Source organism: Myotis nattereri (assembly GCF_964212035.1).
Source record: "Myotis nattereri genome assembly, chromosome: X".
Lineage (NCBI taxonomy): Eukaryota > Metazoa > Chordata > Mammalia > Chiroptera > Vespertilionidae > Myotis > Myotis nattereri.
This window is the reverse complement of record NC_138078.1, coordinates 91,914,103-91,929,474: the sequence shown is the minus strand read 5'-3', so window position 1 is coordinate 91,929,474 and position 15,372 is coordinate 91,914,103. Positions and strand designations below refer to the sequence as shown.

General features: G+C 43.5%; 1 protein-coding gene and 1 pseudogene across 2 annotated transcripts; both read left to right on the top strand.

Moving 5' to 3' along the window:
* The first annotated feature begins 23 nt into the window (after positions 1 to 23).
* On the top strand, positions 24 to 4,030 carry TIMM8A (translocase of inner mitochondrial membrane 8A). The gene is made up of 2 exons (XM_081081130.1): positions 24 to 265; positions 1,732 to 4,030. Exons 1-2 carry the CDS (start codon positions 134 to 136, stop codon positions 1,891 to 1,893), a joined length of 294 nt encoding a protein of 97 aa, XP_080937256.1. The 5' UTR covers positions 24 to 133; the 3' UTR covers positions 1,894 to 4,030.
* Positions 4,031 to 8,805: 4,775 nt separating this feature from the next.
* Positions 8,806 to 14,684, top strand: LOC308511758 (protein SET-like; annotated as a pseudogene). Its single transcript has 2 exons — positions 8,806 to 8,845; positions 13,854 to 14,684. The product of its transcript is annotated as a protein SET-like (transcript).
* The last annotated feature ends 688 nt before the right edge of the window (positions 14,685 to 15,372 follow it).

The window sequence follows — 15,372 nt, the reverse complement described above, 5'->3', positions numbered from 1 at the left end:
CGCGCGAGTGCAGTGCGCTCACGGGAGAGGCGGTCCCCAAGGCAGCGGGTTGTGGTTCCGGTTCCGTCGCGGAGACACGTGAAGGTCGGCGAGTTGGTGCGGAGTTCGTTTCGGCGCGCGTGGCCGGGCTGGGATGGATTCCTCTTCGAATTCCTCCGCGGCGGGTTTGGGCTCAGTGGACCCGCAGCTGCAGCATTTCATCGAGGTGGAGACTCAGAAGCAGCGCTTCCAGCAGCTGGTGCACCAGATGACGGAACTTTGTTGGGTGAGGATCCTGGGGCTGGGACCTGGCCACCTTACTTTCCCCTTGTCCTTGCCCTGTGGGACTCGCCGCGATGTCCGGAATTCGGGGAGGGGGAGCACCCGACAGCACCCCTTGGTTTCCTTATATTCCACGGGCCGAGCCGGATGGGAGAAAAAGTGACTCCGCTTTTTAGGGGACTGTCACTCCGGACCTAGGCTTTGTTGGTGCGAAGAACCGGGGATCATAGAAGACTTATGCCGCCGTTCCAACCAGCACTTTAGGCCAGCAAGACTGATGACAGCCCCTCCATACTGGGGTCTTATTTTTGGAACCTCGAGTCCTGTTCCATGGTTTACCTTGATTACCCACTTTCTCTAACCGTCCTCTGTGAGAAATGAATGACTCTAGCCCACTACCTATAAAAGTGGTGTAATCTCTCCACACTTACTTGGCCCTTTTCTTGCATTGTTGTGTAATACCTAGCCGTTTTGGGTCTGAAGGTTGAGGAATTGAATATGTCCTGTGAGGGGACTTTGGCAAAAGGGTGAAGGCATTTGCGCCTTGGGATCAAACTGTTCTCTGGCTGCCAACAACAGCATAACTGCCCAGCCCTGATATACAAAATCCATAGACTTCAGAGGCCAAGGGTAATTTTTCGGAAGCAGAGGTTTTGAGGCTTGTGTACAGAGCATAGAATAATGACCAAATTCATTTGAACTGCTTAACTTGAACTATATACACTCAACGGTTTCCGTAGTCCTTTTCCCATAAACTTGCAGTATTGTTGGACTCTGACCCTTGACAAATGCTTACCTAACTCCTGTCTGCCTTGCAGCAGTGCTTTGATTCTTTTAAAAAAATGTGATTCATTGTATTTGGTCCAATGTTGGGTATGATTAAGTACTCCTCCAAGACTCTGTAAGTTTTAGGAAAATTCATGCAATTTACTATTTATATTGGACTCAAGAACCTCTGGCCTAAGTAGACAAGGTTACAGAATCTCAGGTCATAGACCTTTTTTTCCCTTTGGTAGGTTTTTTTATGGTGTCTTGCTGCAATGATTTATCCTTTTACCCTTTTATTCTGCAGTAAATTTAAAGGCATTTAATACAGTTGGCATTGTGGAGTTATAACCAAATTCAGTGAAGGATTAATTAACTTATATTTTACCACTTTTCTAGTTTTGTAATAATCTCAGCTCTACAGTTTTATGGTACTATGATGTTAGGCAAAATATCTCTGTGCCACAGTTCCCCTCTTTATAATGCGAGGATTAATAATAGTACCTATTCTGTAGGGTTATAAGAATTTGATGTAAGGCTGTAGAAAATTTCTCACCACAAAGTAAGCTGCTGCCAAGTGTGAACTATTATTAACACATCAGATACTGTTTTAGGTGAGGTGTTTCCTTTAAACAACAAGAAGTTAGTCCCCTTTCCTTTTTTCCCATGTTCCCTTTGTGATTCTTATCTTGTCCTCCTGACCAGGAGAAGTGCATGGACAAGCCTGGGCCAAAGTTGGACAGTCGGGCTGAGGCCTGTTTTGTGAACTGCGTTGAACGCTTCATTGATACAAGCCAATTCATCTTGAATCGACTGGAACAGACCCAGAAATCCAAGCCAGTCTTCTCAGAAAGCCTTTCTGACTGATTTCAGCATTACCTTTTTGGAAAAAGGAAGGTAGTTCAAGAGTGGTTGAAGAAAAGGCTACAGGGGGATTGGCTCCCACCTTTGGCACTCTGGAAGTATCTGGTCATCTGAGAATGAACAAAGACCAATATTTTTGTGTGTTTGGGGCTTGAGGGTTATATGTATATTTGGTTGTGCTTTTTTAATGTTAATCTTGTGAAAATAATTGGCAGATGAATGGAAAACCTTCTTAGGTGCATATTACTGTATGTGGGACTATGTTTTTCTGAACGTCCCATTAACTGCTTTGTATAATTTGGATAGTGGAACTGCTTTTTATAATTTGATAGTGGGACCACATGGATAAAATCTGTCATTTGTGGGTTCATTTCAGATGCGTAGGGACATTGATACACATCTTGGTGTCTGAGAAAGGGTGGCAATGGGGGAAGAGTTATTTGGTACTTAACTAGTGTTTTGACTATCAGTGCTGGGAAAAAATCTATAGAATATTCATATATAATTCAGCTTTCTAAATTATCTCCCTTCCTTATACTGTGATTTACTTAAGTATCTATATAAAGTATGGTTTTGAGGTAGGTAGTACAGGCAGCCTGATTATCTAGAGGCCTTTAGTTATAAAGGAATCTAGCCAGTGAACATAATTCTCATTACTAAAGTGCCATGAGGAAGAATTTAACTGATCCTGTATATCAGGGTCAAAGAAATTCAAAGATGGGCCTAAATAAGTTGTAAAGATTTAGGCCTGTCAAAAACTAATAGCAGTTTCATGTAGAGGTGCATGTCTAATGTCAATCAATCAGTATAGATTCTATTTACTGCAGTTTTTTGGTCATTGAAATAAAAGCTTCTACAAGATTCAACTGTGTGATTGAGAAGGCTTTCTATTCAGGTTTTCGCCTGCACCCTGGAGAGATTGGGTATGGACTGGTTCCAAGACTGGTTTCAGTCTGGGTACCTGCTCTGTGTAAGTTATAGCACAGTAGTCCAGGGATCCCTGACCTTTTGTGGGGAAAAAAAAGAGAGAGAGCCTTGATGAGAAATGGGGAAGGAAAGAATTCAGTGCTGGCAGTCAATTCTCTGAGTGTAGTAGAAGAGGTTATATTGATTGGATTCCCCTCCTCTTACTTCAAATCCTAGTAGATTGGAGTCTAGTTGGAACTACTTGTTTGGTGCCTCTAGTGCAAATCCATGACAGTTGGGGAAATAATATATTTCTAGAAGCCTCAAGTCCTTTTAGCTTTCCTGCTTATAGGCATAACAAGGAATTTGAAAATTTTCTGATTAAAACAATTCGACAAACATCGAAGTGCTTACTTTGTGCCCGGAATTCAGCAGTGCACAAAAGCAAATTCCCTGTCCATGTGGAACTTATGTCCTAGTGAGGGGAGATAGGCAATAAACACATAAATAATTATTGAGTGCTATTGGAGAAAAAGCAGAGTAACGGTGTTGGGGAATGTCCATGGGGTGTTGATATTTGAGATAAGATGGTTAGAGAAAGCCTCATTGGGACAATGGCATTTCAGCAGAGACTTCCATGAATTAAGTGTCCAAGCCATGTAGGCTTCTAGGAGAAAAACATTTTAGGTAGAAGTGATGCAAGTCCCAAAGCCCCAGAGTGGGAGCTGCATGCGGTGAAGCTAAGGTAGAACAGTGGTCAGTATGGCTGGGGTGAAGTAAGGAGAATTGTAAGAAAATCCGAGATATTCTTGAAATGGATTGGGGCTGGGAGGTGGGGCAGGGATGTGCAGTGATCATGTAGGGTATTGTAGGCTCTTGCAAGGACTTGGATTTTACCCAGCAAGATGGGGAGCCATTTGGGGATTTTAAGCAAAAAAAGTGATGTGATTTAACTTAAGATTTAGGAGGGTCTCGCTGCTGTGTGGGGAACATGTACATGGGAAAGAAATAGCAGCAGCAAAGTAATAAGAATAATGCCATTTTGCCAGAACCGGTTTGGCTCAGTGGATAGAGCGTCAGCCTGCAGACTCAAGGGTCCCGGGTTCGATTCCGGTCAAGGGCATGTACCTTGGTTGCGGGCACATCCCCAGTGGGGAGCGTGCAGGAGGCAGCTGATCAATGTTTCTCTCTCATCGATGTTTCTAACTCTCTGTCCCTCTCCCTTCCTCTCTGTAAAAAAATCAATAAAATATATTAAAAAAAAAAAAAGAATAATGCCATTTTGAGATCCAGAAAATATCAGGTTTTTAGGGTAGTTACCTGCCATACACTTTGTGTCAATATGCTCCTACAAAATTTAGTGTGTTCATGTAAAACCTCAGGCCATAAAGAAAAGATCCTTTTGTTATTTCCTTCTTATTCATTCTTCCTTATTCTTTTTACTAGAGGCCTGGTACATGAAATTCGTGCACGGGGGCGGGGAGAGGTGTCCTTCAGCCCAGCCTGCACCCTCTCCAATCTAGGACCCCTTGGGGGATGTCCAACTGCTGGTTTAGGCCCAATCCCACAGTCAGACATCTCTCTCACAATCCGGGACTGCTGGCTCTCAACCTCTATCCTGCCTGCCTGCCTGATTGCCCCTAATCGCTTCTGCTTGCCGGTCTGATCACCCCCTAACCAGTCCCCTGGTTCCCCCCAACTGCCCTCCCCTGCCGGCCTTGTCACCCCCAACTGCCCTCCCCTGTAGGCCTGGTCCCCCCCAACTGCCCTCCCTCCCCTGCAGGCCCAGTCACTCCCAACTGCCCTCCTCTGCAGACCTGGTCCCCCCTAACTGCCCTCCCCTGCCAGCCTGGTTGCCCCCAACTACCCTCTCCTGTAGGCCTGGTCCCCCCTAACTGCCCTCCCCTGCAGTCCTGGTCGCCCCTAACTGCCCTCCCCATTCAGGCCTGGTCCCCCCCAACTGCCCTCCTCTGTTGGCCTGGTCGCCCACAACTGCCCCCCGCCGCCAGCTATCTTGTGACAGCCATCTTTTGACCACATGGGGGCAGCCACCTTGTGTGAGGGTGAGATGGTCAATTTGCATATTACCTTATTATATAGGATTATATTACTAGAGGCCCCATGCACGAATTCATGCACAGGTGGGGTCCAGCTGGGCCCAGTCCCATTCAGGGTGGATTGGGGCCAGGCCTGTCAGGAGGAGGAGACAGTAGGAGGTTGGCCAGCCTGCTTGTCCCAATCGGGGCCTGATCAGGCCTGGGCCAGCGTGGGGGAGGGGCCAATTGGGGGTGGGGCCAGCTTTGGGGAGGGGCTGTGGGTGGTAGGCCTGCTGGCCCCACCCCCAAATGGAATCAATCGGGGGTCAGTGGCTGGGAGAGGGGCCATGGGAGGTTGGCCAGCCAGCCCCATCCCTGATTGGGGGGGTCAATCGGGAGTGGAGCTGGGTGGGGAGAGGGGCTGTGGGCTGATTGGGGTGGTGGGGGCTGATTGGGGGTGGGGCTGGCTGTGGGGAGGGGCTGTGGGTGGTGGGCCAGCAGTCCCAAATGGAGTCGGGGGGGCCGATCGGGGGCCAGCAGCTTGGGGGAGGGACCATGGGTGGTGGGGGCAAGGGGGAGAAAAAAGGGGGGACATCTGTAATACTATCAATAATGAAAATGATGCTTAAAAAAGAATTTTGATATGTATCAGCAATATGATAATAATTGGTCTGCTTTATTGAGAGTATGTATACTATTTGCCATACTAATTATTTTACGTAGGCCATCTTTTTAAAAATTATGACTCTATGAGAGGAACTATTATTATCATGCCCATGTTATAGATTGAGAAGCCAAGGCTCAGAGAAAGAAACTTATTCAAGGTTACACAGCTAATAAATTGTAGGGCTGGAATTTGAACCCAGGCAGTTTGATTCTAGAGCTCATGGTCAGAACTACTATACCAAATTGCCTCCTGATGTTTAAAGCAGCGGTTCTCAACCTGTGGGTGGCGAACAATGAAAATACATCCTGCATATCAGATATTTACATTACGATTCATAACAGTAGCAAAATTAGTTATGAAGTAGCAACGAAAATAATTTTATGGTTGGGGGTCACCACAACATGAGGAACTGTATTAAAGGGTCATGGCATTAGGAAGGTTGAGAACCACTGTTAGACTAGCGGCCCGGTGCATGGGATTTGTGCCCTGGGGGGGGGGGGCATGGCCTGCGGGATCTGCCCGCTGTGGGAGCGCTGCTCATCCCGGTCAGCCAAGCAGCTGTGGACCAGACCTCTGAGTGGCTGCTCCCTGGTCGGGCATCTTCTGTGGAGCTGGAGCACTTGCCTCTCCAGGGGACCCAGTCGGGGTTGGGCCCAGGGACAATAGCACTGAGAGGCAGCGGAGTAGGCCTTAGTTCCACAGCGGTCACAGACCCACTTCCCAGCCTTCAGGGTCAGCTCTGTGAGCCCTGAGGCAGCACTGCATGGCCTGCAGGCATCCAGAGGAGGCAGCAGGGAGCAAGGAGGAGGAGCCTGGGGTGAGGAGGCAACCATCGCAGCCCAGGTTCCTGCGGGTCAGCCCGGGGTTCGCAGAGGGAGCAGCTGCTCCTCCTGGTCAGCCGACCAGTGCTCCCACTGTGGTAGCACACTGACCACCAGGGGGCAGCTCCTGTGTTGAGCGTCTGCCCCCTGGTGGTCAGTGCTTGTCATAGCAACTGGTTGGTCGTCCTGGTTGTTCCACTCAGCAGGGGTCCTCAAACTTTTTAAACTGGGGGCCAGTTCACTGTCCCTCAGACAGTTGGAGGGCCGGACTATAGTTTAAAAAAAAACTATGAACAAATTCCTATGCACACTGCACATATCTTATTTTGAAGTAAAAACACAAAACGGGAACAAATACAATATTTGTATTTGCATGTGGCCCCCGGGCCGCAGTTTGAGGACCCCTGTTCCACTGTTTAGTCACTGGGTTTTTATTATATAGGACAGGAAGTAATGTTTCCTTAAAAGGTAGAGCTAGAATGACCAGAACATTTCATTCCAGAGATGGGATGGTATAGTGCAGTGGTCGGCAAACTCATTAGTCAACAGAGCCAAATATCAACAGTACAATGACTGAAATTTCTTTTGAGAGACAAATTTTTTAAACTTAAACTATATAGGTAGGTACATTGTTATTAACTTAATTAGGGTGCTCCTAAGGCTTAAGAAGAGCCACACTCAAGGGGCCAAAGAGCCGCATGTGGCTTGCGAGCCTCAGTTTGCCCACAGGTATAGTGGAAAGAGTGTAAGTTTTAAAGCTAAGCAGAACTGTGTTCAAATTCTTGCCGGGAGCTGGTCCATCTTGATGTTTCAAGGGACCTGGCATATATGGCATACTGTTCTTAATATGTTTGCTCACCTTCTTGGCGCTGTGTTTTAACCAAGGTCACCTCTCCGAGAAAGGTTCAATCCCCAGGTAGGGATTTTCCCCTGAAGTTAGGGAGGGAATAAAACCTTTTAACTAAGTGCCAGGCGGGTAATTAATCACTTTAACTATGAACAATCATGCTTAAGCTACATAATCTTTACTCCCTGGAATGGAGATAAGAAACACCCTAACCTTTGAAATAGAGATTGATAGGATTGGAATCAACTGGTATAAATACAGATGTAAGAAGACAGAACGAGAGGGACAGAAATTGGCACAGAACCTACACAGAACGTTCTCTAGAGACAGAAGAACTTCGCTGGAGAGAACATGGCAAAAGATCCTGGACAGAAACTGGCCTCAGAACCTAGAGACAGAACCTAGCCAGAGAACATGGCAAAAGATCTTGGACTGAACCTGACTACAGAAATTGGCAAGAGAACCTGACTAGAACCTGGTGACTGAACCTGGCTGGGGAACCTAGCGAGGGAGCATGGCTGCAGAACCTGGCTGGAGAGCCTGGAGAACCTAGCAAGAGAACATAGACACGGAACCTGCCTGGAGATCCTAAGCAGAACCTCTCTGGAGATCCAGACCAGAACTTGGCTGGAGATCCTGGCTAGGCTGCTGATCAACTGAACGCTGTCTCCGTGTCCTTCCTTCTTCACCGACTCCGTCCACACCTTTGGGGACCCCTGGACCTGCTGGGGTTGGACCCCGGCAAATTCTGACTCTGCCAACACCTATGTGACCTTAGGGAAACTGAGGATCACTTAACCTCTTTGATCCTCAGTTTCTCTATAAAACTGAAATGTAATGCCTACCTTACACAGTTGAAAAATGAAATCACATGTAAAATGCTTGGAAGACTATATAGATGCTTTAATTGGTGCTATTATTATTATTATTCAGAACTGAGCATCTTTGATAATCCTGGCAGACTCATCTGGAAGAACAAGAGAAAAGCAAGAAGCCACTTAATGAAGCTGATTAATTGATGAAGTAGCACAGTTAATGGAGCATGTAATAATATGAATTTTGAGTTTTGCACTCTGGATCAGTTAGATGGGCATCATCCCATGTACTGAGAGGTCACTGGTTCAATTCCTGGTCTGGGTACATGCCCAAGTTGTGGGCTGTCCTCATCAGGTGGCAGGCAATCAGTGTTTTTCTCTCTCTCCCTCTCCCTTCTTCTCTAAAATCAATAAAAACATATTTAAAAAAATAACTTTTAGTTTTATCTTACAATCAATGGAAACTATAGGAGGATTTTAAACAGTTGAATGACGATGATATTTGCACTTTTTAATGAAAAAAGTACTACACACGTTTTAAAACTTTCAAACAATATAGAATTACTTAAATGCAAGTCCCCCTTCCCCCATACATACATTTAGAAAGATCACTTTAGCATCTGGATAAAAGCAGAGAAATAATAGTAATAATATTTCCCTAATCCAGGAAGGAACATTTGGAGGATTCAGTTCAGATAGTGGAAGTGGGGATGGACAGGAGGAGACATTAGGAATATAGGGGAGCTGTGAGAGAAATCTGGAATAAAGTAGAAAGGGAGTAAAACATGATAGAAAAGGAGGTAGAGTATAGAAAAATGTGCCAATGACAGGATACTGTGGGATTCAGAGCAGCAAAAGTGACTGTAAGGAAGATAGCAGAACTAATCATGTTGAATGGGCTGCAGAGAGAGAATGACATAAATGGCTCTCCCCAGTTCTATAGCTCCAGTGTCTAGGTAACCCCTGGAGTTGTTTATTGTAGCCTAATTTAAGGAACATAAGCATACCCCTAAGTCAGAAATATTTAAAAGATTATTCACAAATACAATGTTCTATAAGTTTTAATTGGAAGTTTTAGAAACACGCCAAGAGGGAAACAAAAGATAAAATGTCACTTGAGTTTTAACACCCTACTTTATTAAGTAAAGGAGAAAAGAGTGGAAAGGAAAAAAGGAAACAGTGGGGGATCCAGGGACTCAGAAATATTTGTTAAACTGTACTTCAGACCTATAGTTAACTTCTTAAGGCTGAAACCCGTGGTCGGCAAACTGCGGCTCCCGAGCCACATGCGACTCTTTGGCCCCTTGAGTGTGGCTCTTCCTAAGCCTTAGGAGTACCCTAATTAAGTTAATAACAATGTACCTACCTATATAGTTTAAGTTTAAAAAATTTGACTCTCCATCGGCCTGCGGACTGAAGGGTCCCGGGTTTGATTCTGGCCAAGGGCATGTACCTTGATTGCGAGCACATCCCCAGTCGGGGGTGTGCAGGAGGCAGCTGATCAGTGTTTCTCTTTCATCGATGTTTCTAACTCTCTATCCCTCTCCCTTCCTCTCTGTAAAAAATCAATACTCATTTGTGGAATATAATGATCAACATACACTGATGAACAAGGACTGATCCAGAGACAGAGAGGAATTGATTGGACTGTCGGGCCTTGGAGGGAAGGTAGGGGAGGGTGAGGGTAAGCGGGGAGAGATCAACCAAAGGACTTATATGCAAGCATATAGGCCTAACCAATGGACACGGACAACGGGGGGGGGGGGGGTGAGGGCATGAGCGGGGGGTGGGGATAAGGACACATATGTAATATCTTAATAAAAAATATATTTAAAAAATATGTATATATATTTTTTAAAAATTTGGCTCTCAAAAGAAATTTCAATCGTTGTACTGTTGATATTTGGCTCTGTTGACTAATGAGTTTGCTGACCGCTGGCTTAAACCATTTGCGACATAACATGACTGAATTGTGTACTAAACCAGTGTTGTTTAAATTAAAAGTCTAACATTACAATATTGCTAGATGTACCTTGTCACTACAAAGGAAACTACCAACACTGCCTAACTCTCTTTCTAAACAGCCTTCCTTCCTCATCATTGTGTGGCTGGATACACCACCAGGCCAAAAGAGCTGACCCCTGTTTTTCAAGCACTTTCTTCTTTTTCTTTCCCTTAGGAAGGTCCTAAGGATGCTTTCTTTTCTTCTTAAAGCTGCCAGCACTGCAGGGTTCTTCCCATTAGATTTATTATTATTCCTTACTCACCTCATTCTTCCTATTTGAGACAAACATAGGCCTTTAGGATGTTTAGGGTTTTGTTTTGAATCACTATGTGAAAATAGACATGTGACAACACAGAATAAATATGAAGAAATTGCAAAAGTTACTGAATTTTACAAAATTCTCCAGTCACCTCTGATTCACATTCCCTTTCTCCCTGCTATGGTGATTACCAAGATCCCACGGTCTTTATTCCAGACTGGGCTTTCATTAAGCTTCAGACTTCCCACAAAACTCAGAAACCATAAAATAAATGGTTCTTAATTTTGTCTACATAAAAAATCCTAAACAGCAAAACTTCCATAAGCAAAGTTAAAAGAAAAACAACAAATGGGAACACATATTTGAAACTTCTATAAACGACTAATTTCCTCATTATATAAAGGGCCCCTACAAATCAACAATAAAAGACCAATCATTCAATAGAAAAATAAGCAATTGCTACAGAGAAGGCAGTTCAAAGAAATGAAAATACAAATGGATCTTGACCATGTGAAAATATGCTTATGTTTAACAGAAGAAGAAAAAACCCTACACTGAGCCCTAGCCCTTTGGCTCAGTTGGTTGGAGCATAGTCCTGAACACCAGAGGGTTGTGGATCTGATCTCCGCTCATCCCTGGTCCGGCACTCACTAGAGGCAACGCTCGATGCTTCTCTTTTATCTCTCTCTCTCTCTTTCTCTGTCTCTCTCATCTCTCTTTCTCGCTCTCTCTCTTCTCCCTGCCTCCCTCTCTTTCTCTAAAAAAGCAACAACAAACAACAACAAACACCAAACAAATAACAAAAACATATCCTCAGTGAGGATTAAAGGGAAAAAACAGCCCTGGCTGAGTAGGTCATTTGGTTGGAGATTCGTTCCGATACACTAAGAACACCAACGTTTTGGGTTCAGTTCACAGATATCAACCAATGAATGCATAAATAAGTGGGACAACAAATCGATGTTTCTATTTCTCTCTCTCAAATCAATAAATAAAAAGAAAAAAGAAACCTACACTAAAATATCATCTCATGTATTAGACTGACAAAGCAAAAATATGATACAGTGAGGCTTTGACTTACGAGTTTAACTCGTTCCGAGACCGAACTCGTTAAGGAGCTCGTTAACTCAAATTACTCTGTCAACTCAATGGTATCTCAAAAAACTCGTTAGTCGGGACACTCATAAGTCAAGGCCCCACTGTACTGTTGTGTGTGGGTGTAAGGAAAGAGACACTATTACATTACTGATGGGAGTGTAAGTTGGTACCACCACTACAGACAGCAGTTTAGCAATATCTACCAAAATATAGATGTACAAAGCTTCTGTTCCAGAAATTGACTTCCAGGAATTCATCCTACAGATGTACTCACATGGACAAAATGACATATAAACAACGTTATTCACTGCAGCGTTGTTTATAGTAGAAAGGAACTGGAAGCAACTGCCTCTCATTAAGATATTGGTTAGATAATGTTACTACAGTGAGATACCAAGAAACAACAGAAAAGAGTGAGAAACCTCTTAATATACTGATATGGAATGAGCTCCAATACAAATTGTTAAATTAAAACAGCAAGATTCAAGACATACATTATCTCTTTTTATTTTTATTGATTTCATAGAGGAAGGGAGAGGGAGAGAGATAGAAACATCAATGATGAGAATCATTGATTGGCCGTCTCCTACATGCCCCCTACTTTGGATCAAGCTGGCAACCCGGGCATGTGCCCTTGACCAGAATCGAAACCAGGACCCTTCAGTCCGCAGGCTGACACTATCCACTGAGCCAAACCAGCCAGGGCCATACATTATTTCTTGAAGGATATTGTTAGCATTAGTTTCCTCTGGGGAGAGGAACTGGATGATCTAGGGGAAGGGGAGGGAGGGAGACTTTTTTGTTTTTTTACTACGTATCTTTTCTTTATGCCTTTTGACTTCTGAATCATGAATGTATTACCTATTCAAAAATTAAATATTCTTTTAAAAATAAAAGAAAATTCTCCCCACTTCAGAACTCTGAACTCTGTACTAAAAAGTGGAAAGGTTTGATGGAAACCACTTCCAAAAATAAAAGCCCCATATTTTAACTACAATACTTGCAGAATCAAATAGATTACTCATTTCTAAGGACCTCAAGCAGGGCTGGGATAAGGGTGGGTTGAGTAAGGCACTCGCCTTGTGTGCAAAATTTAAGGATATGCCAAAAACTAAAAAATCCAGAAATATAAAATTTTAATGTAATATTTAAAAATAAAAATAATTCAAAAATCCATGATGAAAATATCAAAATTCTAAATGCCACACACCAAGCCATACTGGAGCATGTGCCCTTGACAAAAGGAAAAATGTGGTCCCCATATACAAAGTTATATACATATAACTTTTTTCTAGAACATTAAAGCAGATGGAAAATCTTTTGAAAAATTGAAAAGTAGATAGATTAAAACTCACAGCATTAAAGATAAATATTTTATCTATACCAAAATCAAAATTTATTAAATTTTACTTTCCTGGATTTCAATGGAAGCAAACTCGTCAATAATATTTTCATTAACTATTTTCCTGGCAATCTGGTGGAATTTAAATGCAAGTAGATGCTGGAGAATCTCTGGAAATGAGAATCACAAAGTAGATGTTTTTTTAGTTATGCCATGCTAAGGACTTTGAATTTTATTTTAAAGGTGGTGGGGTACCTCTAAAGTATTTTAAGCCTGTGTTTTAGGAAGATTACAATCACATCAGTGCCCAGGACTGAAAAAGGAGAAGACTGGAAGTAAAGACCTGATAAACTTTTAAGGTAGAAATGTAATTCCAAGGTTGATGGGCTAGGTTTTGATGACTAAACAAGAGGAGTAAAAGGGAAAATACGAGGGTGACTAGCCATTGACGATTCACCCATTTACAACCTGTTCTGTATCCAGGTTATATTAATTTGCTCCTGAAATGTGTGAAAGGAAATAAATTACCCTTTTCTTTCTAAGAAGCATGCCAAGCACCTTTTATTTTTGTAGAAGAGCTCACCAAAAAAGTTGAGAATCATTAATCTCATCAATTTTCTCATATTAAAAATGACTCATCCATTATATATAATATAAATAGATATATCTCTATATCTATATATATCTATATATATCTATCTATCATCCATCTATCTATCATCCATCTATCTATCTATCTATCTATCTATCTATCTATCTATCTATCTATCTATCTGTAAGGTTCATCTTTCTCCTCACACTCACTATAGTCCTTTAAAAAAAAAGTCCTCTCCAGAAACCTGGCCCCGGAGAACAGGCAGCGAGCTGGGTCGCGGAGCCTGAGTGAAGGAGCACAGCCGCTTGCCCGCCCGCCGCCGCCTCCCCTCTGTAAGCTGTAACTGGGACGGGCCGGCTGCCCCAGCTTCTCCCTCCTGGTCAGGCCGCGAGGGCAGCGCGCGCAAGGCAGGGGGAGGGAGAACAAGTGGCGCGGGAGGAGGCGGCCGGACAGAGCCAGCGCCCGCGTGCATTTGGCTTGAAGGGAAGCCGCTGCCCGCCCCCTTCGCCTTCCCTTCTCTCCCTTTCCCTGCTCCTCCTCCACCACTCTCTCCCCCCAAAACCGCGGAGCAGCACCACCGGCGGCCAAGTTCAGTAAAAAGGAGCTCAACTCCAACCACGGATGGGCCCGCGAGACCTCAGAAAAATAACAGCAAGAAGCGATTGAACATATTGATGAAGTACAAAATGAAATAGACAGACTTAATGAACAAGCCAGTGAGGAGATTTTGAAAGTAGAACAGAAATATAAAAAACTCCGCCAACCATTTTTTCAGAAGAGGTCAGAATTGATCGCCAAAATCCCAAATTTTTGGGTAACAACATTTGTCAGCCATCCACAGGTGTCTGCACTGCTTGGGGAAGAGGATGAATAGGCGCTGCATTATTTGACAAGAGTTGAAGTGACATAATTTGAAGATATTAAATCAGGTTACAGAATAGATTTTTATTTTGATGAAAATCCTTACTTTGAAAATAAAGTTCTCTCCAAAGAGTTTCATCTGAATGAGAGTGGTGATCCATCTCAAAGTCCACTGAAATCAAATGGAAATCTGGAAAGGATTTGAAAAACGTTCAAGTCAAACACAGAATAAAGCCAGCAGGAAGAGACAGCATGAGGAACCGGAAAGCTTCTTTACCTGGTTCACTGACCATTCTGATGCAGGTGCAGATGAGTTGGGAGAAGTCATCAAAGATGACATTTGGCCAAATCCATTACAGTACTACTTGGTTCCTGACATGGATGATGAAGAAGGGGAAGGAGAAGATGAAGATGATGATGATGATGATGAAGAGGAAGGGTTGGAAGATATTGATGAAGAAGGGGATGAGGCTGAAGGTGAAGAAGATGAAGATGATGATGAGGGGGAAGAAGGAGAGGAAGAAGAAGGAGAAGATGACTAATGAACACTGATGGATTCCAACCTTTTTAAATTTTCTCCAGTCCCTGGGAGCAAGTTGCAGTCTTTATTCTTTTTCTTTTCTCTCCCCCCACCCCCTCTTGTGCTCAGTCACCCTCTTTTTGAGGACTCTTTTCTCTCCTTTACACCATGGTTCTCACCTTATTTGGGGAGGATGTACCTTGAGCCAAATACAGTGGGGAAAGAATCTTTGCCCCTTTCTAGTTCCAAATTCATTTTTATCCCTTCCTGTCTCAAGAAAAACTTAATGGAATCAACACCACCGTGCTCTGTGGGAAAAGGAAAAACCTTCTGCTCCCTTAGCTCTGCTGGGAGCTGGAAGTGGCTAAGTCCCTGTGTAGTAGTACATAGAATTCTTGCTTTTTTCCTCCTTTCTCTGTATATTGGCCTCAGAGATTACACTGTGTCTCTATGTGAATATGGACAGTTAGCATTTACCAACATATATCTGTCTACTTTCTCTTGTTTAAAAAAAGAAAAAAAACTTTAAAAGGGGGGGGGGTTATAGAAGGTCAGCAAAGGGTGGGTTTGAGATGTTTGGGTGGGTTAAGTGGGCATTTTGACAACATGGCTTCTCCTTTGGCATGTTTAATTGTGATGTTTAACGGACATCCTTGCAGTCTAATATGGCACTTTTAAAATAAAATTCTCTCCTAATGATGACTTGAGCC